This window comes from Gymnoscopelus microlampas (genome assembly GCF_963454915.1).
Source record: "Gymnoscopelus microlampas genome assembly, chromosome: 16".
Taxonomy (NCBI): Eukaryota; Metazoa; Chordata; class Actinopteri; order Myctophiformes; family Myctophidae; genus Gymnoscopelus; species Gymnoscopelus microlampas.
In genome coordinates, this window is record NC_139953.1 from 31,229,274 (window position 1) to 31,251,769 (window position 22,496).

The 22,496-nt window shown below is 43.4% G+C and overlaps 1 protein-coding gene across 1 annotated transcript in view; it reads right to left on the reverse strand.

Moving 5' to 3' along the window:
* Positions 1 to 22,496, reverse strand: part of ryr3 (ryanodine receptor 3) — a 167,156-nt gene that overhangs the window by 23,755 nt on the left and 120,905 nt on the right. Inside the window, exons 58-82 of the mRNA XM_084081907.1 lie at positions 22,069 to 22,144; positions 21,623 to 21,746; positions 19,784 to 19,899; positions 19,516 to 19,583; positions 19,273 to 19,394; positions 16,983 to 17,032; positions 16,833 to 16,893; positions 16,392 to 16,630; positions 16,196 to 16,277; positions 15,312 to 15,442; positions 14,545 to 14,663; positions 14,055 to 14,253; positions 13,432 to 13,526; positions 12,422 to 12,567; positions 10,778 to 10,865; positions 10,459 to 10,554; positions 8,951 to 9,118; positions 8,083 to 8,142; positions 7,180 to 7,314; positions 6,599 to 6,711; positions 4,740 to 5,139; positions 2,854 to 2,966; positions 1,878 to 1,929; positions 1,712 to 1,768; positions 817 to 916 (exon numbers count right to left, since the gene is read on the reverse strand). Of these exons, the coding sequence (XP_083938033.1) occupies positions 817 to 916; positions 1,712 to 1,768; positions 1,878 to 1,929; positions 2,854 to 2,966; positions 4,740 to 5,139; positions 6,599 to 6,711; positions 7,180 to 7,314; positions 8,083 to 8,142; positions 8,951 to 9,118; positions 10,459 to 10,554; positions 10,778 to 10,865; positions 12,422 to 12,567; positions 13,432 to 13,526; positions 14,055 to 14,253; positions 14,545 to 14,663; positions 15,312 to 15,442; positions 16,196 to 16,277; positions 16,392 to 16,630; positions 16,833 to 16,893; positions 16,983 to 17,032; positions 19,273 to 19,394; positions 19,516 to 19,583; positions 19,784 to 19,899; positions 21,623 to 21,746; positions 22,069 to 22,144 (3,010 nt within the window). The remainder of the gene's footprint in view (positions 1 to 816; positions 917 to 1,711; positions 1,769 to 1,877; positions 1,930 to 2,853; positions 2,967 to 4,739; positions 5,140 to 6,598; positions 6,712 to 7,179; positions 7,315 to 8,082; positions 8,143 to 8,950; positions 9,119 to 10,458; positions 10,555 to 10,777; positions 10,866 to 12,421; positions 12,568 to 13,431; positions 13,527 to 14,054; positions 14,254 to 14,544; positions 14,664 to 15,311; positions 15,443 to 16,195; positions 16,278 to 16,391; positions 16,631 to 16,832; positions 16,894 to 16,982; positions 17,033 to 19,272; positions 19,395 to 19,515; positions 19,584 to 19,783; positions 19,900 to 21,622; positions 21,747 to 22,068; positions 22,145 to 22,496) is intronic.

Genomic DNA, 22,496 nt, shown 5'->3' on the forward strand with positions numbered 1-22,496 from the left:
TGCAGGTCACCATGGGGCCCAGGCGACCTGGGAACACAATCAACACATACAGTATAGAGATGGTGCCATTGAGAGGATGAAGGTTGGTGATAAGAGAAGGGCATGCAAAACAGAGACACATTGTGTCTCAATAGTCACTTTCAACCTGACATTTTTGGACATTAAAAAGCAAAAACATAAAAGAAAATAGCAAATATTTGCGCAACAAGATTGTACAATGAAGTATATGGTGTACACAGTACATGGCTACATGTCAAACTGAACTCTATTTAGAGAGAGAGAGAGAGACACACACACACACACACTGTGTGTGTGTGTGTGTGTGTGTGTGTGTGTGTGTGTGTGTGTGTGTGTGTGTGTGTGTGTGTGTGTGTGTGTGTGTGTGTGTGTGTGTGTGTGTGTGTGTGTGTGTGTGTGTGTGTGTGTGTGTGTGTGTGTGTGTGTGTGTGTGTGTGTGTGTGTGTGTGTGTGTGTGTGTGTGTGTGTGTGTGTGTGCGTGCGTGCGTGCGTGCGTGCGTGCGTGCGTGCGTGCGTGCGTGCGTGCGTGCGTGCGTGCGTGCGTGCGTGCGTGCGTGCGTGCGTGCGTGCACGTGTGTGAATGAGTGATCCCTCCATGTAATAAAATGAGTGTACATTTTGAATCAAATCATCACCCATCAAAATCAAATTGTGAGATATCTAAAGATTCACTCCCCTATTTCTGTGTGATTTGTTATTGAATTAATGCGTATGCGTGCGTGTGTGTGCGTACGTGCGCTATAAATGGGTCCATTTGTATGCATATAACATCCCAGACAAAACCATTATAACTATTACCTTTACTGGCACTGATCATCTGCAGCACCATCTCAGCGGCCCCGCGGGCATGCAACCTCGCCTGCTGATACAGGATCTTCTGCTTTTCCATCTCTTTTTCCTGAGGGCCCACACACACACACACACACACACACACACACACAAGGTCGAGACATGATGATCAACACACACTGATGGGATCTTTGTCTTCTCACATTCAAGGCGACGTGCTCTCAGTCATAAGTATTCTTTTTCTCATTATTCGCCGCCCTGGGGACCAATTCATCCGTCAGCACTGGAGACAGAAACACTCCATCAGGAGCAGCGAGGCGAGACGGGCGTGCAGTTATGGAGACAGTGACCATCAGTGCCGCAATGCCACACAGACCTTCAGGCTATACACCCCCGTCCCTGTTCCGTAGACGATGTCGGCCTCTGGGCAGCCGTAGCTCAGTGGGAGGTTGTCTGGGAATTGGCAGAAGGTTGCCTGTGCCCTGTGCCCTGTTACACTTGGGTCGCCCAGTCTACAGTATGTGTACACAAGTGTCTTTGAGCAAGACACTTAACTGAGGCATGCACTCATCTGAGCATCATCTGCTGGGTGAAGCAGTAAAATCTATTTCCCCTTCCACCAGAAAATATGCCATTTCCCACTCTGTATTGTCTGCACCGCCGTCCTCTACGAAGAAGAACAGTGCTCACCTGAAGTCATTGGTGGCGAGACGTGGACTGTTGTTTGTTTCAACGTTTTTTTTTCTAAGGTTATACAAAATGTCTGTGTCCTCCCTGAAAGCTCGGGATTAAATGCCACAGTGAAGCAGCAATTGGCAAATTGTATGTTTCGATTTTGCTGCACCTGGCTGACACCCAACTAAGCTATTGTTGTCAGGTGCAATATTATGGAAAACAATCACACCTCAAATGTCTTCTCTTTCCCTTCCTCCTCCTCTTCCTCTTCATCCTCTGCACAACTCTGAGGACACATTTTTTAAAGGTCAATACAATGTTGAATAAGAATGTGTCAGACATAAAGCATGGAAATTGTACAATCAAAATTTGATGTGATCGGAAAAACTCATTACCTTTGCCATCATGTCTGCATATGCAATATATAAAGGATCTATATCCAAGGAACTGAGAAGAAGCAAACACATGTCATGTGTAGAAATGAATCAATTAGAATAAAGTGCATGTGTCATTTATTGAAGTAGAGGACCAAAAACCTATTACTATAATAAATATAATATTACTTTTATGACTAACAAAGTCATTGAATGCATTAACACTATTACTTTCAGAACCTCTGTTATTCATAGCTTACAAATAAATTCATGCACACTAATGAAGCCTGTGAAAAAAAAAAGTCTTTCAAAGTAATAGGTTACACACCCTGCAGAGGGCACTGCAGCTACTGAGTAGTTTCATCATGATATTTTAATACCAATAACAATATTGTGTTATTCTCCTCTGTTCCATTTAGCCTGCCCTCTTCCATTTAACATTATGCCTCGACCATTTACACTTCATTTGAGGGTGTTTTGTGAAAGTAATGGAAAAGCAATAGAACAGATTACTTGGCACAGAAGGTAATATTGTAATGTACCTTATATATTTTGATTAAACGTAACAAGTAATGTGCAATCGATTACATAACTTCCTCAACATCAAGGGTTCTCAACCTTTTCAGCCGTGACCCCCCAAAATAATCATATTTGAACTGGGGACCCCTCCACCCTGATAAGCACTTGTAATGTAGAAGTTGAGGCATTGCATTTTATTTGACTCGGTTCCACAGATAAATAGATGTAGATCGGCTATTTTCAAAAATCTCTTTCTTCTATTATTTGACAATTTGGCCAATGTTTGTTGATTACTTTTGAAACAGTAATGGTCTTTTTCTTTGCTTTCTTTTTTTTTTTTGGTATTAAAAATTGTCACTTCACTGTCATCTGGGGACCCCCCCAAAATCATGTGGGGACAACCCCTGGGGGTCCCGAACCACAGGTTGAGAACCACCGCTCTACATTGGGTGGGAGCAGCCCCACCACTATGTCTCACCTTCTCTCAGTTAGAGCGTTGTGGCTGAAGTGGAGGATGAGCTGGTGGAGAGGGTCTGGCTGCGACTCAGCCACCTCCTCTTCCTCCTCCTCCACTATCTTCATGGGGGTTTTCTGCACGGTAGGGAGGGGGATTAGCTCTGTCACACACACACCACAGTGTTCACCTCATACAGCTCCACGCAAAACACTGCGCTGTGCCACAGCTGAAACTCTAAGAACTTTCCTGACTATATACATTTTATATACTTAAAGCTGGAATACGAGACTTGTTTTAACCTCTTAAACCATATAGGGCATAGCAGTGGCGGCCATTTTGTGGTGCCACAAACCCATTCACTTTTCCCAAAGAGATTTCCGAAAATATTTATATACATTATTTTAAGCCTGGAACCAAGGCTCCAGGTGAATCATGACCATACAACATTTGATTCTGTGTATATACAAATATTTGAATATAATTATATTATATACTTTATTTAATAAATATCCTTTTTGCGGTTTTCAAATATTTTTTGACAAAGAATCACATGTTTTATGGTCATGATTCACCAGGAGCCTGGATGGCTTGGTTCCAGGCTTAAAATAATTTATATGAATATTTTCGAAAATCTCTATCGGAAAAATGAATGGGTTTTCTATCCGTGGCACCACAAAATGGCCACTTTGTTGATAGTTCCCCAGGGAACTTTTTCCCCTCTCGGCAAAAATAGCCCATCTACAAGCTTACAAACGTTGTGAGCTTCTAGATGAGCTATTTTTGCCAAATGTTGTCCCTACTCTTCCAGTGATATACATTTAGACCCCGGTGTCGGGTAGGACACCTACTGGTTGACAATGTCAATAAAGTTAATTGAAGCAGACGGGCATAGACTGCCATAGATCCGCCGTCTTGGCTGTAGCTCAGACACTGTTGCAATTAACTCTCTCCGTTGAGAGAGAGAGGGAGACAACGGACATAAGGCTTATGGATTGTAACTTTAAATGCTATGAAAAAGACTTGTCCGTTCACACACACCTTGTCAAACACACAGCATCACAGACAATTCAGTGAGCATTAGCATGCTAATGAGTGTTTCTTTTAGTCATGTCCTGGTGATCCATGGGAGGGACAGGACGAGAAAGGCGATGGTCGTGGAATGGACGATGGAACCAAGATCTCCGTTTCATGCGTGTTAGAGCGGTCAAACAACGTGCAAGCAGGTAATGCCTGATTTATACTTGGTCGCACGCTGGTGTCTCGCTTTGTAAAAAGTTAATCTACAAGCACAACTACGGTCTTGCAGGACTCCGGCGTGAGACTAAGTATAAATCACCCTTAATGCCGTCTGGGAGCTGTGAGGGCGAAAGTGAAGAATGATGTTCTGACGTGACGAGTACACCAAAAGCTGGATGAAGGAAGGATGATCAGATCTACACCGGCCTCTGAGACACTAAGCTGTTGGAATTGGGACCTTCGCACTGCAGGATCCTGCAGTCGTTCTGACAGCTACATTACCACCCCCCACCCCCCACCCCCCCCCCGAATATAACAATGTACTGTAAGATCTGATGGGCTTCTGTACACCTGAAAATGATATTTAAGCTTTATTCTAAAATATTCTAAAATTAGTCTAATATAGGTTGGTTATCCATAAGCTGGTTATCCATAAGTTATCCACTTAAGTGAGATGAAAGAGCCGTACCTCTGCATATACATATATAGGATCTAGTATGAAATGTGATCGACAGCATGCCACTGAACGCCACCTCACAGAGCCACATTACAGGACTTACAGAGGCAGGAGACGAAACGACAACTGATGGGTTGGCTCCGGGTCGTACAGCGAAAACACAGCTACAGCGACGGTGGGGGCCTTTAGTCTAAAGGGCCCCCCCTTTCCTTACCCCTGCCGGCAGACAGGCATAGCGTGCTTTTCGAGCGCAGCGTGCGCCGTGTCGCCGCCTGAGTTGCTCATGCAGCCTGTGACCCCTGACGGATTTCTGCCTGAAGGCGGACCTGGTGGCACGGCCGGTGCGGCAGGGAACACCTGCCCCTGGCACCTTGCCCGAGGTCCCCACGGCGGGGTGGCCGCGCTCCCAAGGCTCGACGGGCGGGGGGCTAAAGAAGCATTCGGCAGACAGGGCCGGTGGCAGGGGGGTGCCAACGCAGGGCACGGGGCGCGCGGGCACGGCGAGCCCAGTACTTACTGCCAGATCCTGCACTAGCTTCTCCTCAAAGGAGTACTCCTCTGCCTCTATCCATTGTCTCTGATAGCCCGGGATGAAGAGGTTGATAGCGCGATGCCTGGGGAAGGGGGGGAGGGGAGGAATGGAGGGGGGAGTGGGAGGTAAAGTGGCATTAGGATGGAGTTCTGGTGAGTTCTGGAGGAAGAGATGTAAGGGGAAGGGGGGTAGGAGGAAGAGGCGGGGTTACAGGAAGTGCATTTCAGGCAGGGGGGGGTGGTGATTGGTTTTCGATGTGGGATCCACTGGCTCTTCTGACTGGTCACATTTTGGTCACCGAGTGACGCGTCAAAGTCACGTCAGTCCGGCTGTGAAGTTGGATTAGGAGAACATGCACACTGACTGGAAGGATGTGTCATTTTCAAGATGCACGGCCTGTCCGGGGACGCCGCCGCCCTCTGCGTGAAGCCTGTGTTGCCATTAACTGATTAGACCCCACCGCTCGTGGGAAAAGCAGAGGCAATCCCCAACTAGACACGTGGATGTGTTGAAAAATGACACGTCCTTCTCTGACTGTGCCAGGTGACACAAAATGGCAAAAGGTCATCATCATTATCTGTAACTGATAGGAACACATTTGGTTACTGCTCCTCATTCACTTGATCTAGGTCATATGAAAACACTTCACATACTAATGTAAAACCCATCCGGAGTGTTGATTTACATCCAAAAGTGTAAACCCTTAAGGGTGTCAAGAGTTAAATCAACCCTTCTACTGTGTACTGTGTTTACAGTAATAAAACCCTTTCATTCCTTTACACTCCTCTTTCCTCTATTTTTCTACCCGTCTTCCATTCCTTTCTCTTCTTTCTTATACCGTATTATAAGAAATAGGATTCATTGTTTCATTTAACACTCAATTGTTCTGGCTGACCAATCAGAATCAACAGTGTCATACAGTGACAGTTGGTTGCTAGGTGGAGGTCAGTCCATAGCCTGGTGGATGAAGGGGAGGGGGGGAAGGGGGGTGTATTGAGAGATGAAGCATTCGCCCCGTAGTTGCAACATTACCGTCAGCAGGGAGAACAGACGGTCAAAACTGGAGGCTTTGAACGCCCTTTCCAGCCAAACCTCCCGATAGCCGTTGAGGAAGTAATTATTATTTTTGTATCTGGGCGGGTGGGGGGAGGTGGGAGGGGGGCGTGGTGTTATGCATGTAAACAACACAGAGGAGAGAATGTCGTTAGGGTGGGGGGCGATGAGGGTTTTTTTTTCCACAAGGGGCACACAATCAAGAAATTACACAGTAAAATCTTCAGCGTTTGTGTGTATAAATGTAACCAAGTGGACCTGTATGGGTCCATTTGGCTATATTTGTACACTCTCAGAGTTACAAAATAGATGAATTAACAGATGACTTTACTGTGTTTTACAGTTTGTTGCGTTCAGTTAGATGGAGACTAAGCCATGTTGTACTTGTTTTGTTTGTCATATAAAATCCTTGTGTGTCAACATTGATATTGGATGGTGAAAGCATTTGTTCCGGTAGCGTGCCGGATGTCGCAGTGTGTGGGAGTCACCTGGGTAGGTTGTAGAGCGGAGCCATGCGGAAGCACGCCACCACGGCGCGCTTACGCTGCTTCGACAACAGCTTCTGCCATACGGCGCTCTTAATTCTCAGAGGACCCTCCACCTTAGGAACCCAGAAATGACAACGTTAAACGCAGTTGTGGAAGAAGTACTCAGTAAAAGTACCGTAACATTGTACGTAAGAACAGTACTTGAGTAAATGCACTTAGTTACTATAAATGACTGATTAAATGGTTAAGGAACTAGATGGGCGTGGTTAAAGTATTATGTCCAGTTTTTTTTGCGATTTCATAATTTGGCGCACAACTGTGTCGCTTGAAAAAAAATCTTTACTTGAATTGCTTTCAAAAGGCTTTCAGTTGAAAATCTACAAAACAGTCGTGCGACAAATGATAAAAGGCTTTAACCTTTAATTATTCTTAACAGTAGTAATTTAACACCTGATTTATACTGGTGTCACACGCCAAAAAGAGCAGATCTACAGTACAAGCTTGTGAGCTTGTAGATTAGCTATTTCCGCTGCACCACTAAACATAATGGGGCTTTAAGAAGTTCTAGTGTGTGATTGGACCTGTTCCAGGTGGTAGACAGCAGCAGAGAGGCTCTGGACTCTGCTGACAGTGTGTTCTGGGTCTACTGGCTCCTCTGTCCTCATCACCACATCCTTGTACAGGTTCATCTGCCACTGGACTGCTGGGTCATCAGTCTACAACACGATCACATTGTCATAACGCTACTTCTATTAGAATTATACATCTACTCCTGCTAATAATATTGAAGATGATGATGGTAAACCTAGTGTGAAGTTAAATGAACAAAATGAAAACATACATTATTACAACATTATTCAGACTTCTTGGTGAGACTTTATATTAAGGTTGGGTCTATAATGCGTTATAAGTAAGTAGGTCGGGAGTGGCTTATTGTCGGTATCAACCGACAACACGCCGGAGTCTGTCCCTGGTACAATGCGCTAGGCTAGACCCCTGGGAGGTGGATTGCTGAGGTGGAGCCCCACACCTACCATCAGCTCCCAGTACTTACCGCACGACTTACCGCACCCAAGCTGTGCAACTCATACGCTGAGTTGGCGGTGCCCGAGATCGAACCCCATGACCTTGTGGTCTAAAAGCGAGAGCTCTACCAACTGAGCTACCCGGACACAAATAGTTATAATGCATTATAATATTACATTATTATATAAGGACAATGGGGTGCATTTACATACACTATCCTCTTTGAAAACATTTGGTTAGAAAGTAAACAGAAATAAAAAATTACTTAATACAATTTTAGGAGGGTAAACTGTAACAGATTACATTTCAAAAGTAACCTTCCCAACCCCACACATAAATGATTGTACAGTACATAAACACACAGACAATAGACACCACAGGGGGACTAAAACATTGACTCTATTAAAGCAATGAATATTATAATCTCTCTGAAACCTGTCATATTTAGCCTACAGTACCTTGTCCTGAAGATGGAGATTCTGTCGCAGGTGGTCCATCACTTCATCATCTGTGTCTTTCTGTTTTTGGGACAAGGACATAGAAAATTTGAGAGAGGTTGACCAACTGTTTATTTTACATTAATACTGTCTGGTAGTCTTGGACTGTGATGGACAGATATGCTGTAGACTAGAGTAAAGCAATAAGCCACCAGAGGTCTCAGTTTACCTTGTATTTTATAATGGCTGAGAGGCATAGTGAGGCACGACGCGACAGCTAACCCTAACCCTAATCCAAACATAAAAAAAGCCTGGGTACCAGGCCTAGTCATTTAATGACTAACCTTGGTACCCAGGCTTTTTTAAATGTATTGATTTTTTTTATAAATGACAGGTAAATGGTCACATAAATAGAGTGCAAAGAAAACAATGAAGTGCTACAATTAACGAGGATACCGGTAAACATCAAACCTAGCATCTGCTTAAACAACATGCTTAATGCCTAATGCTAAGGTTTTCAGAAAAGAAGAAGTGAAAAATCACTATCTGCCTAAATCATCTAGTTGACTTAAAATGACTTAGGCAGAAAGTTATCTTGGAATGTAACAAGCATTCTGATAGGCTGAGGACATAGGCAATAAGGCACAATGAAGCAGCAGTGTTAGGAGAGTAGTTAGGCAGAAATGTCAATTTGACCCAAAAGTTACTTTTTCCGCAATTATGCTATGAGGCTAACAACATGTGAACAAGTAACCAACATATATCTGCATCGCATAACTTGGATCTAACAAAAAGAAGGAAAACTTGTGAAAAAGCTGCCATTCCCTTCCTTAATGTACAATTATCGGACTCGCCCCATTATGACAGGAGTCAAAGTCAACAGGCTTACCAGACTGTAGCGAATCTTGGCCAGGGAGATGAGCTCCTGGTCACCTGGCGTGCACATGTTAAGGCCGATGGGGAGCATCTTCTTCAGGGCGTTCACGATCAGGGAGGTCTGGATGGTATAATACTCCCCACGACGACGTGGTCTTTTCCTCTCCTGGTCCCCGCCTGACTGCAGAGGGACAGGGGGAGGGATCAATGTCCTCAGTGAAACAACAGGATCAGGTCAAATATACAACAAATTCATGTTTACCATGAAGATATGAGAAGGTACTCTGAAAAACAACAATCCACAAAAAATAGTGTGCCTTAGGTTAATGTAAATTACAGAACTTGAATAAGATGAGGCAGATGCTTGAGTTGAAGCGTGTGTGCGTGTGCATGTGTGTGTGTGTGCGTGTGTGTGTTAGCCCACAGGGTTCGGTAGCTGAGGAACATTCCTCCACTCCAAGCAATCACAGGGAATGTCCCCCAAGAGTGGAAATAAATATACTGACTGGCTCTGCTGGCGCACATAAACACCAAACTTATCCCACTGACACCTAGGCGAGTGACTGTTAGGCCAAGACAAATGGCCTCACTCATATTTATTGCCGAAAATGTCCACAAGAAAACCCACCAGTCATAAAATGTCCCGTGTACAGTTCAATTAAGGAAGCATTAACTAATAGTTGCCGTGCAAGATGTCTCCCATCTACACAACGAGGCATAATTTCAACACCCACGGCATTACAAAAGTGCAGTTAATGGGTTTCTTTGCTTTCATTAGCAATGGCAAGGAAATGCCAAGCCTTGCAGTGCTCAGGGGATCCCGTCAAGGGAAAATGGGACATTTAGGTGTAGCGGTTTCCCCTAAGTGCTGACATACTGAGGACGAGAGAACGGGAAAGAAAGAAATATCCTCAATTAGACCCAGAGGGACTGAAGACATATCTGCCACCCATCCTGGGCTTCATTACTACGGGACAAAGTTCTGACAGGATGAAGGGGTCACTCAACACCCAGCAACCATCTGTTCACGCCGCTGCCGATTGTGGCTGGGATGGTGAGTGACCCCTTGAAGCTGAAGTTAAAAGTCTCCCCTGGAGAAGACCGATATGCTGGACAGATCCAATTAATCCTGCCCCTGAGTCAGTCTAAACCATTAAGACCTGAGGCCGATTCTAAAAATGTCTTCTAAATCATAAGTTTTCAGAAAAACTTATGTTGCTATATCAGTGGTGCTCAAACTTTCTTTTCCCCAAAACAGCAGATCTACAAGCGCATGAGCTTGTATATCTACTATTTTTGAATATCCAACCAATGTGCTAGCTATATATATATATATATATATATATATATATATATATATATATATATATATATATATATAAGAATATATATAAAATGACACAGATGCTTTCCCGGTTTTAATAGGCTAAATGAGAAACTCACAGTTGATGTTGAGAACTTTTGATTTATTTGATGGGATTGAACTTGTGATTTGGTATGTTTTGTCATTTTGTCATGTACCTTGGACATCTTGGCCGCGCCTCCTTCTCCAGTGAGGAAGCCCAGGTTGTTGATCTCATTCTGAACCACAAAGTTCTGCTCCTCTCTTTTGAAGTTCTATGTTAGTAGAAGATGACAGAGAACAAGAGAATGTCATGAATGATATCTCAAAGAGATATTGTGATTGTTTTGTTTGATATGATTATTATTCTGTATTATTGCTGTATAATTCTTTATGACAGTGTATAATTACAAATTACTATATGATATCTTATAATGCTATTCTATAATTGACCTTCTAGTATTGCAGAATACAGAGGTTTGTTGTTACGTGTCTTACATGTGATTTGCACCAGAGGATAAAGATCTCAGCCACCATCTTGAAGAGCTCATTTGAGTCTCCATCTGGCTCCTTCAACCATCTAGACCTGGGGTGGACATAAACAACAAACTACAATATAACTCCATGGTTGCTTTTCTTACTGAGCTCCATGTACGCTACAGTAGCTCAAGTTACCCAAGTTACCCACTATTTGAGGATTTAGCATCGCACAAGGGGCGTTCCCATGGCCACGTTGCTATCTAGCACCAGCCTTATCCATAAAACACCTGCACTACCCCTTACATTATGCATAGGTGTGGTTTGGGCGCTACATTAATAAAACCAATCAGCGTACCAGATGCCATTGCCTTTAAGAGCAGGCTGCGCTATGCCTTATGCCCATATGCTATACGCTCTCTCCCTCTGCCCATGGAAGAGGCAGTCCGACATTGATTGCCATGGAATGAAATTATATTTGATACACAGAAATATCATTCACACATGACCGGTTATAGAGAACTTTAAATTACAGCAATAACTTGTGTTCTGGATTAATTCAACTGAATGGTCTGGTGTGGTTATTGCAAATGCGGATCAAACCACATTTAATTTGTCTTTGATTAGCTTAAATGGCAACGGCTGATAAAAACACAATTTATTGTGGAATTAACAGTCACACTTTTGTGGATTACAGTAAAATTGTAATGACAACCACATTCACAATCACTTAATTCAGAAGTGCCGGTGTGCCAACTCTTTGGCCGCACTGAGGCGCTTATGTACTGTAATGTCAGACACTACCCAACGTTTGCGTCATAAGCTCTAGCCTTTAATTGCCTTTTAATAAAACCATATTTTACTACAGTATATACATAAGTTTCACCCACATGTTACTGATTATAGAGAATGTTATATTATTGTAATCCGTTCTTTATTTCCTGCACAATGGATTAATCAAACTTAACTAAGTGTGTGGTTTGGAGCGAATGGCATGGCATACAGTAGCTCCGAAATACTGAATATTATCCAACTTTAGATCCAAGTGAGAGCCATTCCCAGGTGTCAGCTGGGGATCAAGAATAATGATCAGACCTTTGCCACCAGAGCCCCCAGAATCTGGAACAACCTGCCAGTTTACGCGTACTAGTCTTGTAGCTACTTTTAATTCCCCTGTTAAAACCTCTTTAAAGCTCTTTTATAATAAAGCCATTGTCAATGTTTGAAGCCCGGTCTTGATTTTACCGTTGGTTATGTCTTTTGTCAAAATTGTTTTCTTGTTTCCACTTTTTTTGTGTGTGTATTTAAAAAGCATCAGATGCCTGTGTCATCAAAATGCAGAGCTCAGTTCACTATTTTGATATGTTTACACATGGCACAGACCATCTAAAATGAGTTGGAGCAACGCATAAAGGTAAACTCCTTTCATTCCACTTGTTTGACCATTCTATAAACTCAAGTCCATCTTTAAATTAACTGTGTCAGGATCTTAATGCTGTTGTTTTGTTAAAACCCTTTAAAGGTGCAAAACAATGCCAAAGAAAAACAGCAGGGTATACAGTAAAGGCTTCAAAGTCAATTCATCCATGTGCTCAGAGTTAAATCAACACCACTACTGTGTAGGGGAGAAGGAAGAAATGGAAGCAACAAGGATGAAACGTCTACCTGTTGTTATCCACGTAGCGGATGAGCATGGGGTAGAAGGCATACAGGTCCCTGCAGAGCACAGCGAACTCATCCAGAATGAGCAGCTCTGCCTCCTGTTTGTCACCTCTATCGTCTGCCTTCAGCAGCTCCTCTTCAGACACCACCTAGGAGCACAAGACATCAGCAGCACACTGTAAACACCTGGCTGTTAAGCTCCTTACACACTGTGAGCATTTATTACGTGCGATTAATTCCCATTAATTTGTGTTAAAGAGTGCATCCACACAGAGCGTTATTTCAAAACGAGGTAGATTAAAAAATTCGAATCATCAATGTATGAATGAGGCATCACCAAATTCATAGTTTGATGGGAAGTATTCGCAGATGCATTTTCTGATCGTTTATTCACGCTTCCAGTGTGTAAAAGACCCTTTTGTTACTGTATGTTTCTCCTCTGCGTTTACCCTCCTAACTATTAGGAGCAGTGGGCAATATTAATACAGCGCCTGGGGAGCAATTAGGGGTTTAGTGACACAGACTGAGCAGACCGGAGCAGATCTGATTCCCAGACCCCTATAAAAAAAAACGATATAAAACCTAAATGTTTTAAAACCCTTCACCCGTAAGTGTTCCACAACCTAGAACTCTTCATTCGGAAGACCATCTTGCAAAATCTATCAGTAAAGTAAAAAAAATAACATTGTAGTAAACAACGGTAATGCTCGGGTGACATTAACACGAGGAATAGCTCACATAATCTTGTTTTCCATATGAAATACAGTGTGTATCTTTGTGTGTGTGTGTGTGTGCATATATATATATATATATATATATATATTCATAATATTCTTGGCTGGCTCAGTTCCAAGCACTCTCAGTACTGACAAGTCCATAAGTAGAATCTCAGCAGTCAGCATTAGTGTGTTCAGAAATACACCGTTAGCCACAGGCTACATGGTGTACAGCATAACTTTATGTTCTGCTGTCTATTAGGTAGCATATTGTCAAACAGGCTCCTCTCCTCTCACCTTCACCGTCTTCTTCTTCAGTTTCTCCAGGGTGGGCAGGAAGTGGCTGCTCAGCAGTCCCGGTCCAGCCTTGCAGATGATTGGCTGGGAGTAGACTGCAGAACGACACAAGGCATGAGGGATCCACACGTTCTAGATAGACAGACCTCTACTGATCTTGAGGGAAATTCAGTTGTCATGATAGCAGAAAATGGATGAATCAAAGATGCATGGGGAGAGAACCAGTACAGAACAAGTATATAGTATAACGGTATAAAAGATGTCCACCTGGCCACCTGCGCCTTGGATTTGAAAGTGATGAGGAAATCATTAATGTCCTTGTTTGGGATTGTACCAGAAGCATGAATTTTAAAACAGCTACACTAAAACAATGATGTACGTGCTGAGTGAAACCAGTTCTGGCGGTTGAACATTATTGACAGCGGTGTGCAACTGTATGTTTTTTCAACGAGGGTTGTCAATGAAGAAAAAAGTAAAAGTTGAATATGACTTTAAGTGAACAGTACAGTATGTCTGTTAACCACTTAAGCCCTATATATTTGCGTTGTGAGCTTTTGTTTTGGAAACGAAAAATGTTAAAATGTTGAAAATGTTCTCTTTTGCTTTGAGCCCCCCATCCCCACCTGCAATCCTCTTCATCCAGGGCGCGTCATCGATGCCCAGGTTGTTGTTGAGGATTCTGAGGATGTTTCCCAGGATGCTGCCGAGGTGGTCAGAGGTGACCATGGTGCAACAGTCCTCGTCTTCGGGCATGTTCTCAGGACCTTTCTCCCACCAGTAGGACAGATAGTTACACACCATGGGAAGGATCACCTCTATCACCTGCACAGCACAGAGGAAAACTCTTTGACTGTGACTTTGTTTTGTTTCATCCACGACAGGTTATCTGAGCATGCATACTGATAAGCAATGTCCTGCTGCAAACTCATTCAGTTTATATGCGTACTGTGTATATATATACTTTATTTTACTGTGCAGCATTATATGGCATAGTACTAGAATGACATTACAGATCTCCAAATTTAGATTTTCAAGCAGTACTTTAAATTAAAAACTACATTTGACCCTCAGGAAATGTAGTGCATTTCTATGTGCAATGAAGACAATACAGACCTGTGGCATCTCAGTGTAACGTGCCCCAGACTCTGAGATGTCATGTATGTCCTTCAACAGTCCATCCAGACTAGGCAAGTCTGGACACATCTCCTCCACGGTGTCTGGCATACTAAGGACTGAACAAAGGAAAATCACACTCGCTTGGAATGCCTCTGCACAGTGCAATAAAGCCTTGTTCACACTGACAGCCAAAATCCGATTTTTGCCCTATTGAGATTGGAATCAGATACATTTGATCAAGTCTGAACAGCAAAAAAGCACATGGAAACAGCTTTTTTGCTAATCAGATTTTGCATTCCTAATTGGTTTCAAATGCGATTCAAATATGATTTCTAAAGATGTTTCTCAGTCTGGACAATCAGACACTGAAGGCTGATTTATATTTTTTGTACGCCGGTGTTGCTCGTCGAAAACAGCCGATCTACAAGCTCACAATGCGTCACATTGCAATGCTTTTTGAGCGACACCACCGTACAACATATGAATTATAAACTAAGTATTACTCATGCCTATGTTGTTACCACAGCAACCAATGATGGGTCAATGAAGTCTGAATACACAAATACAATCTGAACACTTACAAATAAGAATGTCAACAGTCAGTCCCAAAGATTGTATTTGAGAAACAAATTGGATTTACCTGTAGTCTGAACAAAGCCTACACACTCTGTTTAGGAATCATGTTGGTCATCATAGGCTCTCAAGTAGTACATTTAGTTACTGCTAAGGAAGTGATACGTTTTTGTTGTGTGCTTTAGACTCACTGGCCCTCTCGCGGGGTGTTTTGGTGTTGAAGACTGAGAGAGGGTTGTAAGCGTTAAGTTCAGGCTCCAGGAAGGCAACGGGCATGGCTGCCACCAAGGTGGCCAAACCCTCGCCTAGAGCTGGCAGATGCCTGGAATGATCAGACAACAGCATCCAAATCAAATAATATACAGCAGGAATCAATATGCACATTAATGGCACATTGGTACTTAACTCATTCAGTGCCAATGACGTCGCCAACGTCACGTTTTTATAAGCCCAGGGTGCCAATGACGTCGCCGACGTCATTTTTTTTTCTTTAAAAAAAAAAAAATGTTCAGACCCCAAGATATGATGATTTGAAGATTTGCTGCTCCATTCACTTCTTGTTTAACATCTTACTGAAAAAGGCTGTATCTCGCTTCCTAAGCACTTTTTTTTTTACAATGTATTTTTGGCTCTGGCACTCAGAGCCAAACTGCCAGAAATAAGTCAGGCACTGAATGAGTTAATACAGAGAGCTTGGTTCTCTATGACCTATTAAAATAAACCAAATATAAACCAAATAAACCTACATACAGTATAGCTACACAGTAAAGTATAGCATCTTCTTCAGAAGGGGACTTTTAGACCTCAGCTTGGAGAAAAAAACGAGACTTCAGTCCCTCAACCAAAGACCAACAGTAGTGGTCTAATAGAAACAGGTTGAGAATAGTCTCGCGTAGCAAGATGATCTGAGATCTCCGCTTAACGATACATCTGGTGACATCTAAATTCAATGTAGTAGCTAGAACTGGATCAGTAGGTGGAGATCTTGGATCGTCCGGCCAATGCAACTCTCACTCAGGCCTATATGGCCTAATGCATATCAAAGTGGTGGTCCTTGAAATGAACAACTACCTACCTCTCCACAAAGATGGTCTTCCCCGTCCCCAGACAATACAAACAGGTGAGGATGCGGTAGCAGTGCAGCTGCACGTCATTTGCTACAACACAAAACCAACGCAATTAATCACCATCAAAATAGCAAAAATAGCCAAATAACCCTGATATCTGTAAATGGAAAAACAGCCCTAGACCAGAGAACGGCCCCGACTCACTCAGCAGGTCCTTTCCGAACCCGTGCGTTGTGACATGCTCAAACAGTGCGGTCAGGAGGGGCAGCAGTGCCACGGTGATGTAGTTTAAGTTCTGGGAGAGACTCTTCATTTGGGCACGGGACTGCGTGAACTTCCCCAGCTTCAGCATCTCATGCAGTTTCTCCAGGTCCTCGGATGCGTTCTCGAAGAACCCTCGCACGCCAGCCTTCACCAGCTCACTGCCGGACTTCATCACCGTTCTAAATGTTCATGTGAAAATACCCACAAAATGAAACTGTGAGTCTGGGAATCGAATGCACAGGTGACAAGAATATTTCCAATTTGTCAAATGGCGGCAAAAAGAATTTCATTGTTACAGTTTGCAGCATTGCGAGGAACGTGGGTAGAAAAGGAGGTTTCTGTTTTGCATTTCAAAGTATGCAGCCATCCATACGCACATACCTCGTGTCAAGCGAGCAGGCGAGGATGTGAAGGCAGTTCACCATCGTTGCAGAGTCAACGCCTGTGAGAGGAACGCCATGATGTGGAAAATCAATCAACATGCAATGAAAGCACAGAGGCACACACTGGTAGAGGTATCACCATCCTTACCGAAGAGGGAAATCCTGTGTCTGACAAGAGCTGCCAGCTTACAGAACAGGCTGGAAAAGAAAGGAGTGAGAGTCGAAGTAAACAGAAAGCAGGGAAGAGAGAAGAAAGAAAACAAAGGTACAGAGTGGAACAAGAAGACTTACAAAGCATGCTATACGATGATTAAGTGTGAATCTTGATGCAGAAAGAATATTAACACTGTTCACTACAGTGCATGTTGTAAGACGTGTATTGGATTGGTTGAAATGCAACTTTGTGTGTGCTAGATACATTAACTATTTGTCTGTGTGTGTGTGTGTGTGTGTGTGTGTGTGTGTGTGTGTGTGTGTGTGTGTGTGTGTGTGTGTGTGTGTGTGTGTGTGTATGTGTGTGTGCGTGCATGCTCTTTAGGGGTGTGCCGATATATCGTCCCGCGATATATCGCGATACGTTTTCTTGATGATATGTATCATTTTGGGAGAAAAAAAAATCAATCATAATAATCAGGCATGCAAACAGCCCCGAGGTGAAAAGGGTGACAACATGTTGTTGTTTTTTTCGGGTCAGGTGTCACACTATTGCCCTATTTGGATTCAAAACGGCTATTGTAGCTGAAAAGCTACAAGTTTGCATGTCTGAATAATGCAAAAACAGAATTATTTGTTTGCATTTGCTTTTTTTCTCCCCCATATATTTTCATAATAAAAAAAGTGCGTATTGTATCGAAATCATATCCAAGTTGTGAGCCCAATATCGTATCGTATCGTTTCATGAAATTAGTGTCTCGGCACACCCCTAATGCTCTTAGTGCTGAAAGGCAATTGCTGTCATCGTAATCGGTCACTACGCACAAAACATTCTTAGCTGAACAGGAATGGGCATACTATTTTATTTGCATTTCGTTCTTTGTCAGATGTGTACAGGAGCCTGCAGTGTCTCAGCATCGAACAATCTTTCAGCGCACCTACAGTATTGAGTTCTATGATGGAGCGAGTGTCTGCACAGGCTGGCGCTATTAATACTGTATGGTTATAATTACCTACATATCTAGATCTTGTTCCCCCCGCAGCCACCACTCAGTGGAATGCACTCCCTTCAGCCCTGAAATCTCTAAATTCTCTGGCAAGATTTAAGAATGACCTTAAATCATGGCTCCATCTCAACACTAACTGGTTATAGTTAGATCCATACCCCGCTCACTCTGCATTGGATTCTTCTCTTAGGGTACCTCTTGTCCTATATGTATTGCTTCTAACTTTATATATAAGGTTTTCATTTCCTTTGTTTCATGGTTGTTTGTACAGTTCATTGCGTATTGTTCTATGTCTCAAGGTGGACCACAATGGAAACAAACTTCGGCTTTTTTGTGTATAATCCACGTTGGCGTTTTCTAAATGGTGATATTGCTGTGATTTTTTAAAACTGGCAATAAAATATTCTATCTATCTATTCACGTGGCGGTACGTAATTATAAATAGGCTAATAAAGAAATAAAGACTCCTTGAGTACCGGCTTAATTCAAGCATTGTCTGCAACAACTTTGTCAATCTTGAATAGTCCAAGAAAAGAAATGTTTGAGCAGCCTCTGGTCTACCAGTGGACTTTATTGTGGCAGTGTAGGCTGTGTCATACAAAAACTAATAGAATAAGCCCATCACTTGGCTGAGGTGCTGGGTTAGAAAGTAACATGAAGAAAAATAATAAACCCACACACTCATCTGCTCCAATGTCATTCATTGACAACATTTCGAGCCAAGGCTCTTCATCAGGTCAAAACCCGATGACCCGATGAAGAGCCTTGGCTCGAAACGTTGTCTACTTTTTTTCTTATTTTTCTTCAGTGTAGGCTGCGTATATTATTTTATGACAAAAGTGTCACATCTTTGATACATAACACCTCTGTACCAGCTCCACAAACTCCTCGGTGACAGTCACAAATAAATATTCCCAATTGAGCTTCATGAGTTATGTCAGTTCTTATAGAGAGGACAATAAATGACTTCAATATCTCCTGCAAGGTCCCTGACTCTCCCTCCTTCCCAGAGTTCAGCGCAGTGTTAGGTTTATACACACACACAGCGGGTGTTTATGGGTACCTGCTGCCTCCATTTAGATGTTAACACAATGGCAGCTTTGTTTTGCTCTTTCCCCCCCAAAAAAAGTCCTTGGGGCCAGATTTAACCCCATTGTGAGCCTGTACGGTAGTTTGACACCCCTTACAGTGTAAGTGAAGGCTTTAGTGGATTACATAAGCTATTCTACCATCACTTCAAATGGGTACAGTAGCATTTAATACTTTAGTGCTTAATACCTGGTGATCATCTCCTTCTCCTTGTTAGAGGCGTAGCCGCAGCTGCTGAGGTTCTTACTAGGCGTGGATAGGAAGTAGAGACAGTGATTCTTGAAGGAGGATTCTATCAAAGGGAGCAACACCTGGTAGCAAAAAAGAGATGGGGGTCAGAGAGCTTGAAAAAAGTCCTATGCCATCAAACAATTCAACAACTCAATGTTCAATACGATCAATACAGCTTGTAATGTCAAGGGAGTGTTGTACCTTGGCAAAGAACTTGATTTCCTGGTCATGAGGGGATTTGTCCGTCTTTCCGCTGGTAGCCATAGCCTCTGCAGGAACGTTTTAAAGGTGTGTGACAAGGGAAAGTTTATGGAATTTAATACATTTTCAAAACACATTTAAAGAAAATTGCATCTGTGTGTGAACAGTATTTGGGGTTTTTCATTTTAAAGCCAACACTTAAAGAAAATTGTATCTGTGTGTTTTTTTTTTTTCTTTTTCATTTTAAAGCCAAATGCCACACACTCACCCAGATGAGCGATGAACTCCTGGGCAGAGTCCACGTACTTCAGCAGCCTCTTGAGCATCCTGTAAGCAAACCTCTTCTCCATAGACGAGGAGTCCTGCTCCATGTCCTTCAGACCTCTGCCACATGGAAGGAATCACAAATACAAGTATTCAGAGGGCTCACTCGGTTCTGGGTACTTGCTAAAAGGTTAAGCAAGGCAAAGAGGAAGGGTAGTGTTTCCTGAAGAGGTGGGTTTTCAGCCTGCGGCGAAAGATGGGCAGTGACTCTGCTGTCCTGACATCAGTGGGGTGTTCATTCCACCACTGTGGGGCCAGAACAGAAAAAAAGCTGCGACAGTGTAGATCGTCCAGAAGGACCACTGAGTGCCGAGGCAACCAGTCACCCCCGAGGCGGCAGACTGAAGTGGTCGGGCAGGGGTGTAAGCCCTGACCATATCCTGGAGGTAAGAAGGAGCTGTTCCTTTCACAGCCCTATAGGCTAGCACCAGGGTCTTAAACTGGATGCGAGCCGCTACAGGGAGCCAGTGTAGAGAACGGAGAAGGATAGTTGTCCAGGAGGGAGATGACAAGAGCCTGGATGAGCACCTGCGCTGCCTTCTCAGTGAGGAAGGGGCGAATCCTCCTGATGTTGTAGAGGAGGAATCTGCAGGACCGTGTCACTGATGCGATGTTTGCCAAGAACGACAGTTAGTCGTCCAGGGTCACACCCAGATTCCTCGCAGTCCGAGTTGACGTCACCACAGCATTATCAATGGTGATGGCCAGGTCTCGGTGCGGGCAGCCCTTCCCCGGGAGGAACATCAGCTCGGTCTTGTCCAGGTTGAGCTTAAGGTGGTGCGTCGACATCCACTCCGAGATGTCAGCCAGACAAGCAGCAATGCGTGCCTCCACTTGTGTGTCAGAGGGTGGGAATAATAGGATCAGCTGGGTGTCATCGCATAGCAGTGGTAGGAAAAGCCATGGGAGTGGATAACAGCACCAAGAGATGTAGTGTAGAGAGAGAAAAGAAGAGGACCCAGAACCGAGTCTTGGGGAACCCCAGTAGTGAGCCTGCGTGTGGTTCTGACACAGACCCTCTCAGCATCACCTGGCAGGAGTGACCCGTCAGGTAGGATGCAAACAAGGAGAGTGTAGAGCCTGAGACACCCATCCCCTCAAGGGTGGAGAGGAGGATCTGATGGTTCACTGTGTCGAACGCTGCAGACAGGTCCAGGAGTATCAGCAGAGCCGCAGGAAGGGTGGTGCGAACGGTGCGGCCGCACCGGGCCCCGCGCTGGGGGGGGCCTCGCAAAAAAACGGGATTTTTTTTTTTTTAACATGACACCCAACATGACACCCAACTTAATGTTTTGAGGGCAAAAATAACCGCAAATAACCACCCAAAACTCGGATATATCCGACAGAAACCGCACGCGCGCGCGGGTACTCCACGCACTCGCCAACTCCGCACCGGGCCCCGCATTTCTCCCAGACGGCTCTGAGTATCAGGATGGAGGAGAGAGAGTTTGCTCTAGCGGCATGGAGCGACTGCCAGGAGGGCAGTCTCGGTCGAGTGACCCACTTTGAACCCAGACTGGTGGGAGTCCAGGAGGTTGTTCTGGTGGAGGTACGAGGACAGTTGATTGAAGACACAGATCTCCATATATGGGCATAAAAGGGACACAGGTAGACAGACAGATACAGAGATCTCCATATATGGGCACAAAAGGGACACAGACAGACGGGTACCCGACATTATGACTCAGACATATCGGTGGGATCGGCGGTGTGAAAAAACATGCTTCTGTACTTGCCCTGACAGATATTGTAACAAAACAACGCCTTATAGATGAAAGCCAACCTGTTGACGCCATATCCGCTGACTTGCAGGAACTTGAAGAGTTCCTGGGCTTTCTCTCTGTCTCTGTACTTCTCCTTAGCTGTCAGGGTGTCATAGGGAACCAGCAGCGGGTGGCTCCCTCCTCCTGGTTGAGAAAATCATAGCAATATTTAACCCATTCAATCCAGGAACACATCTGTGCCATTTTTTTAAATCTTTGGCTATTAAAAATAGCAGATATAAATCGTGAAAATGTGTGCAAATCTTTGAATATATATATATACATTTTTGACTGAACTCTTTGCTTCTGGGGGTCCCTGGAACAAAATATTCTGATCTGTGGCCAAATATTAAATAAAATATTTAGTGTTTTGCCAATTTGGAGGTCCACTTGCAATATCCTCACAGACCACCAATGGGCCCCGACCCACAGGTTGAGAATGGCGGTCCTATACTTGTGTACACACCTTTACTGCTCAGCTCGCTTTTCTTCTTGAAGCACCAGATGTTGTGGTAGTTTTCTGCAACCACCTCCACCATCCCCTTAGGCAAAAAGTATCAGGCTTGTGAAATAATGACGTTTTTCGTGGTGACTTTATGGCACAAACACAACCACACAGCAACTCTTAGTGATACTGTATAATACATATTATAAAAAATGAAAATCTATGTTAATAAAATCAAAAATGTAAAGTTGTTTTTACCCCGTATTTTTTTAAATACAAATATAAATATAAATTACACCGTTGTACAATTAAGTATAAAACAGGCTTAAAGTGGTTAATCAGCCTAATCGGTTTAGTGATTATGAAAATACATTCATATTTTGTTGATAAAAAAGAAAAAACATGCTTATGCTCCTCGATTATTCAATTAATCTGAAAATAAATAAATG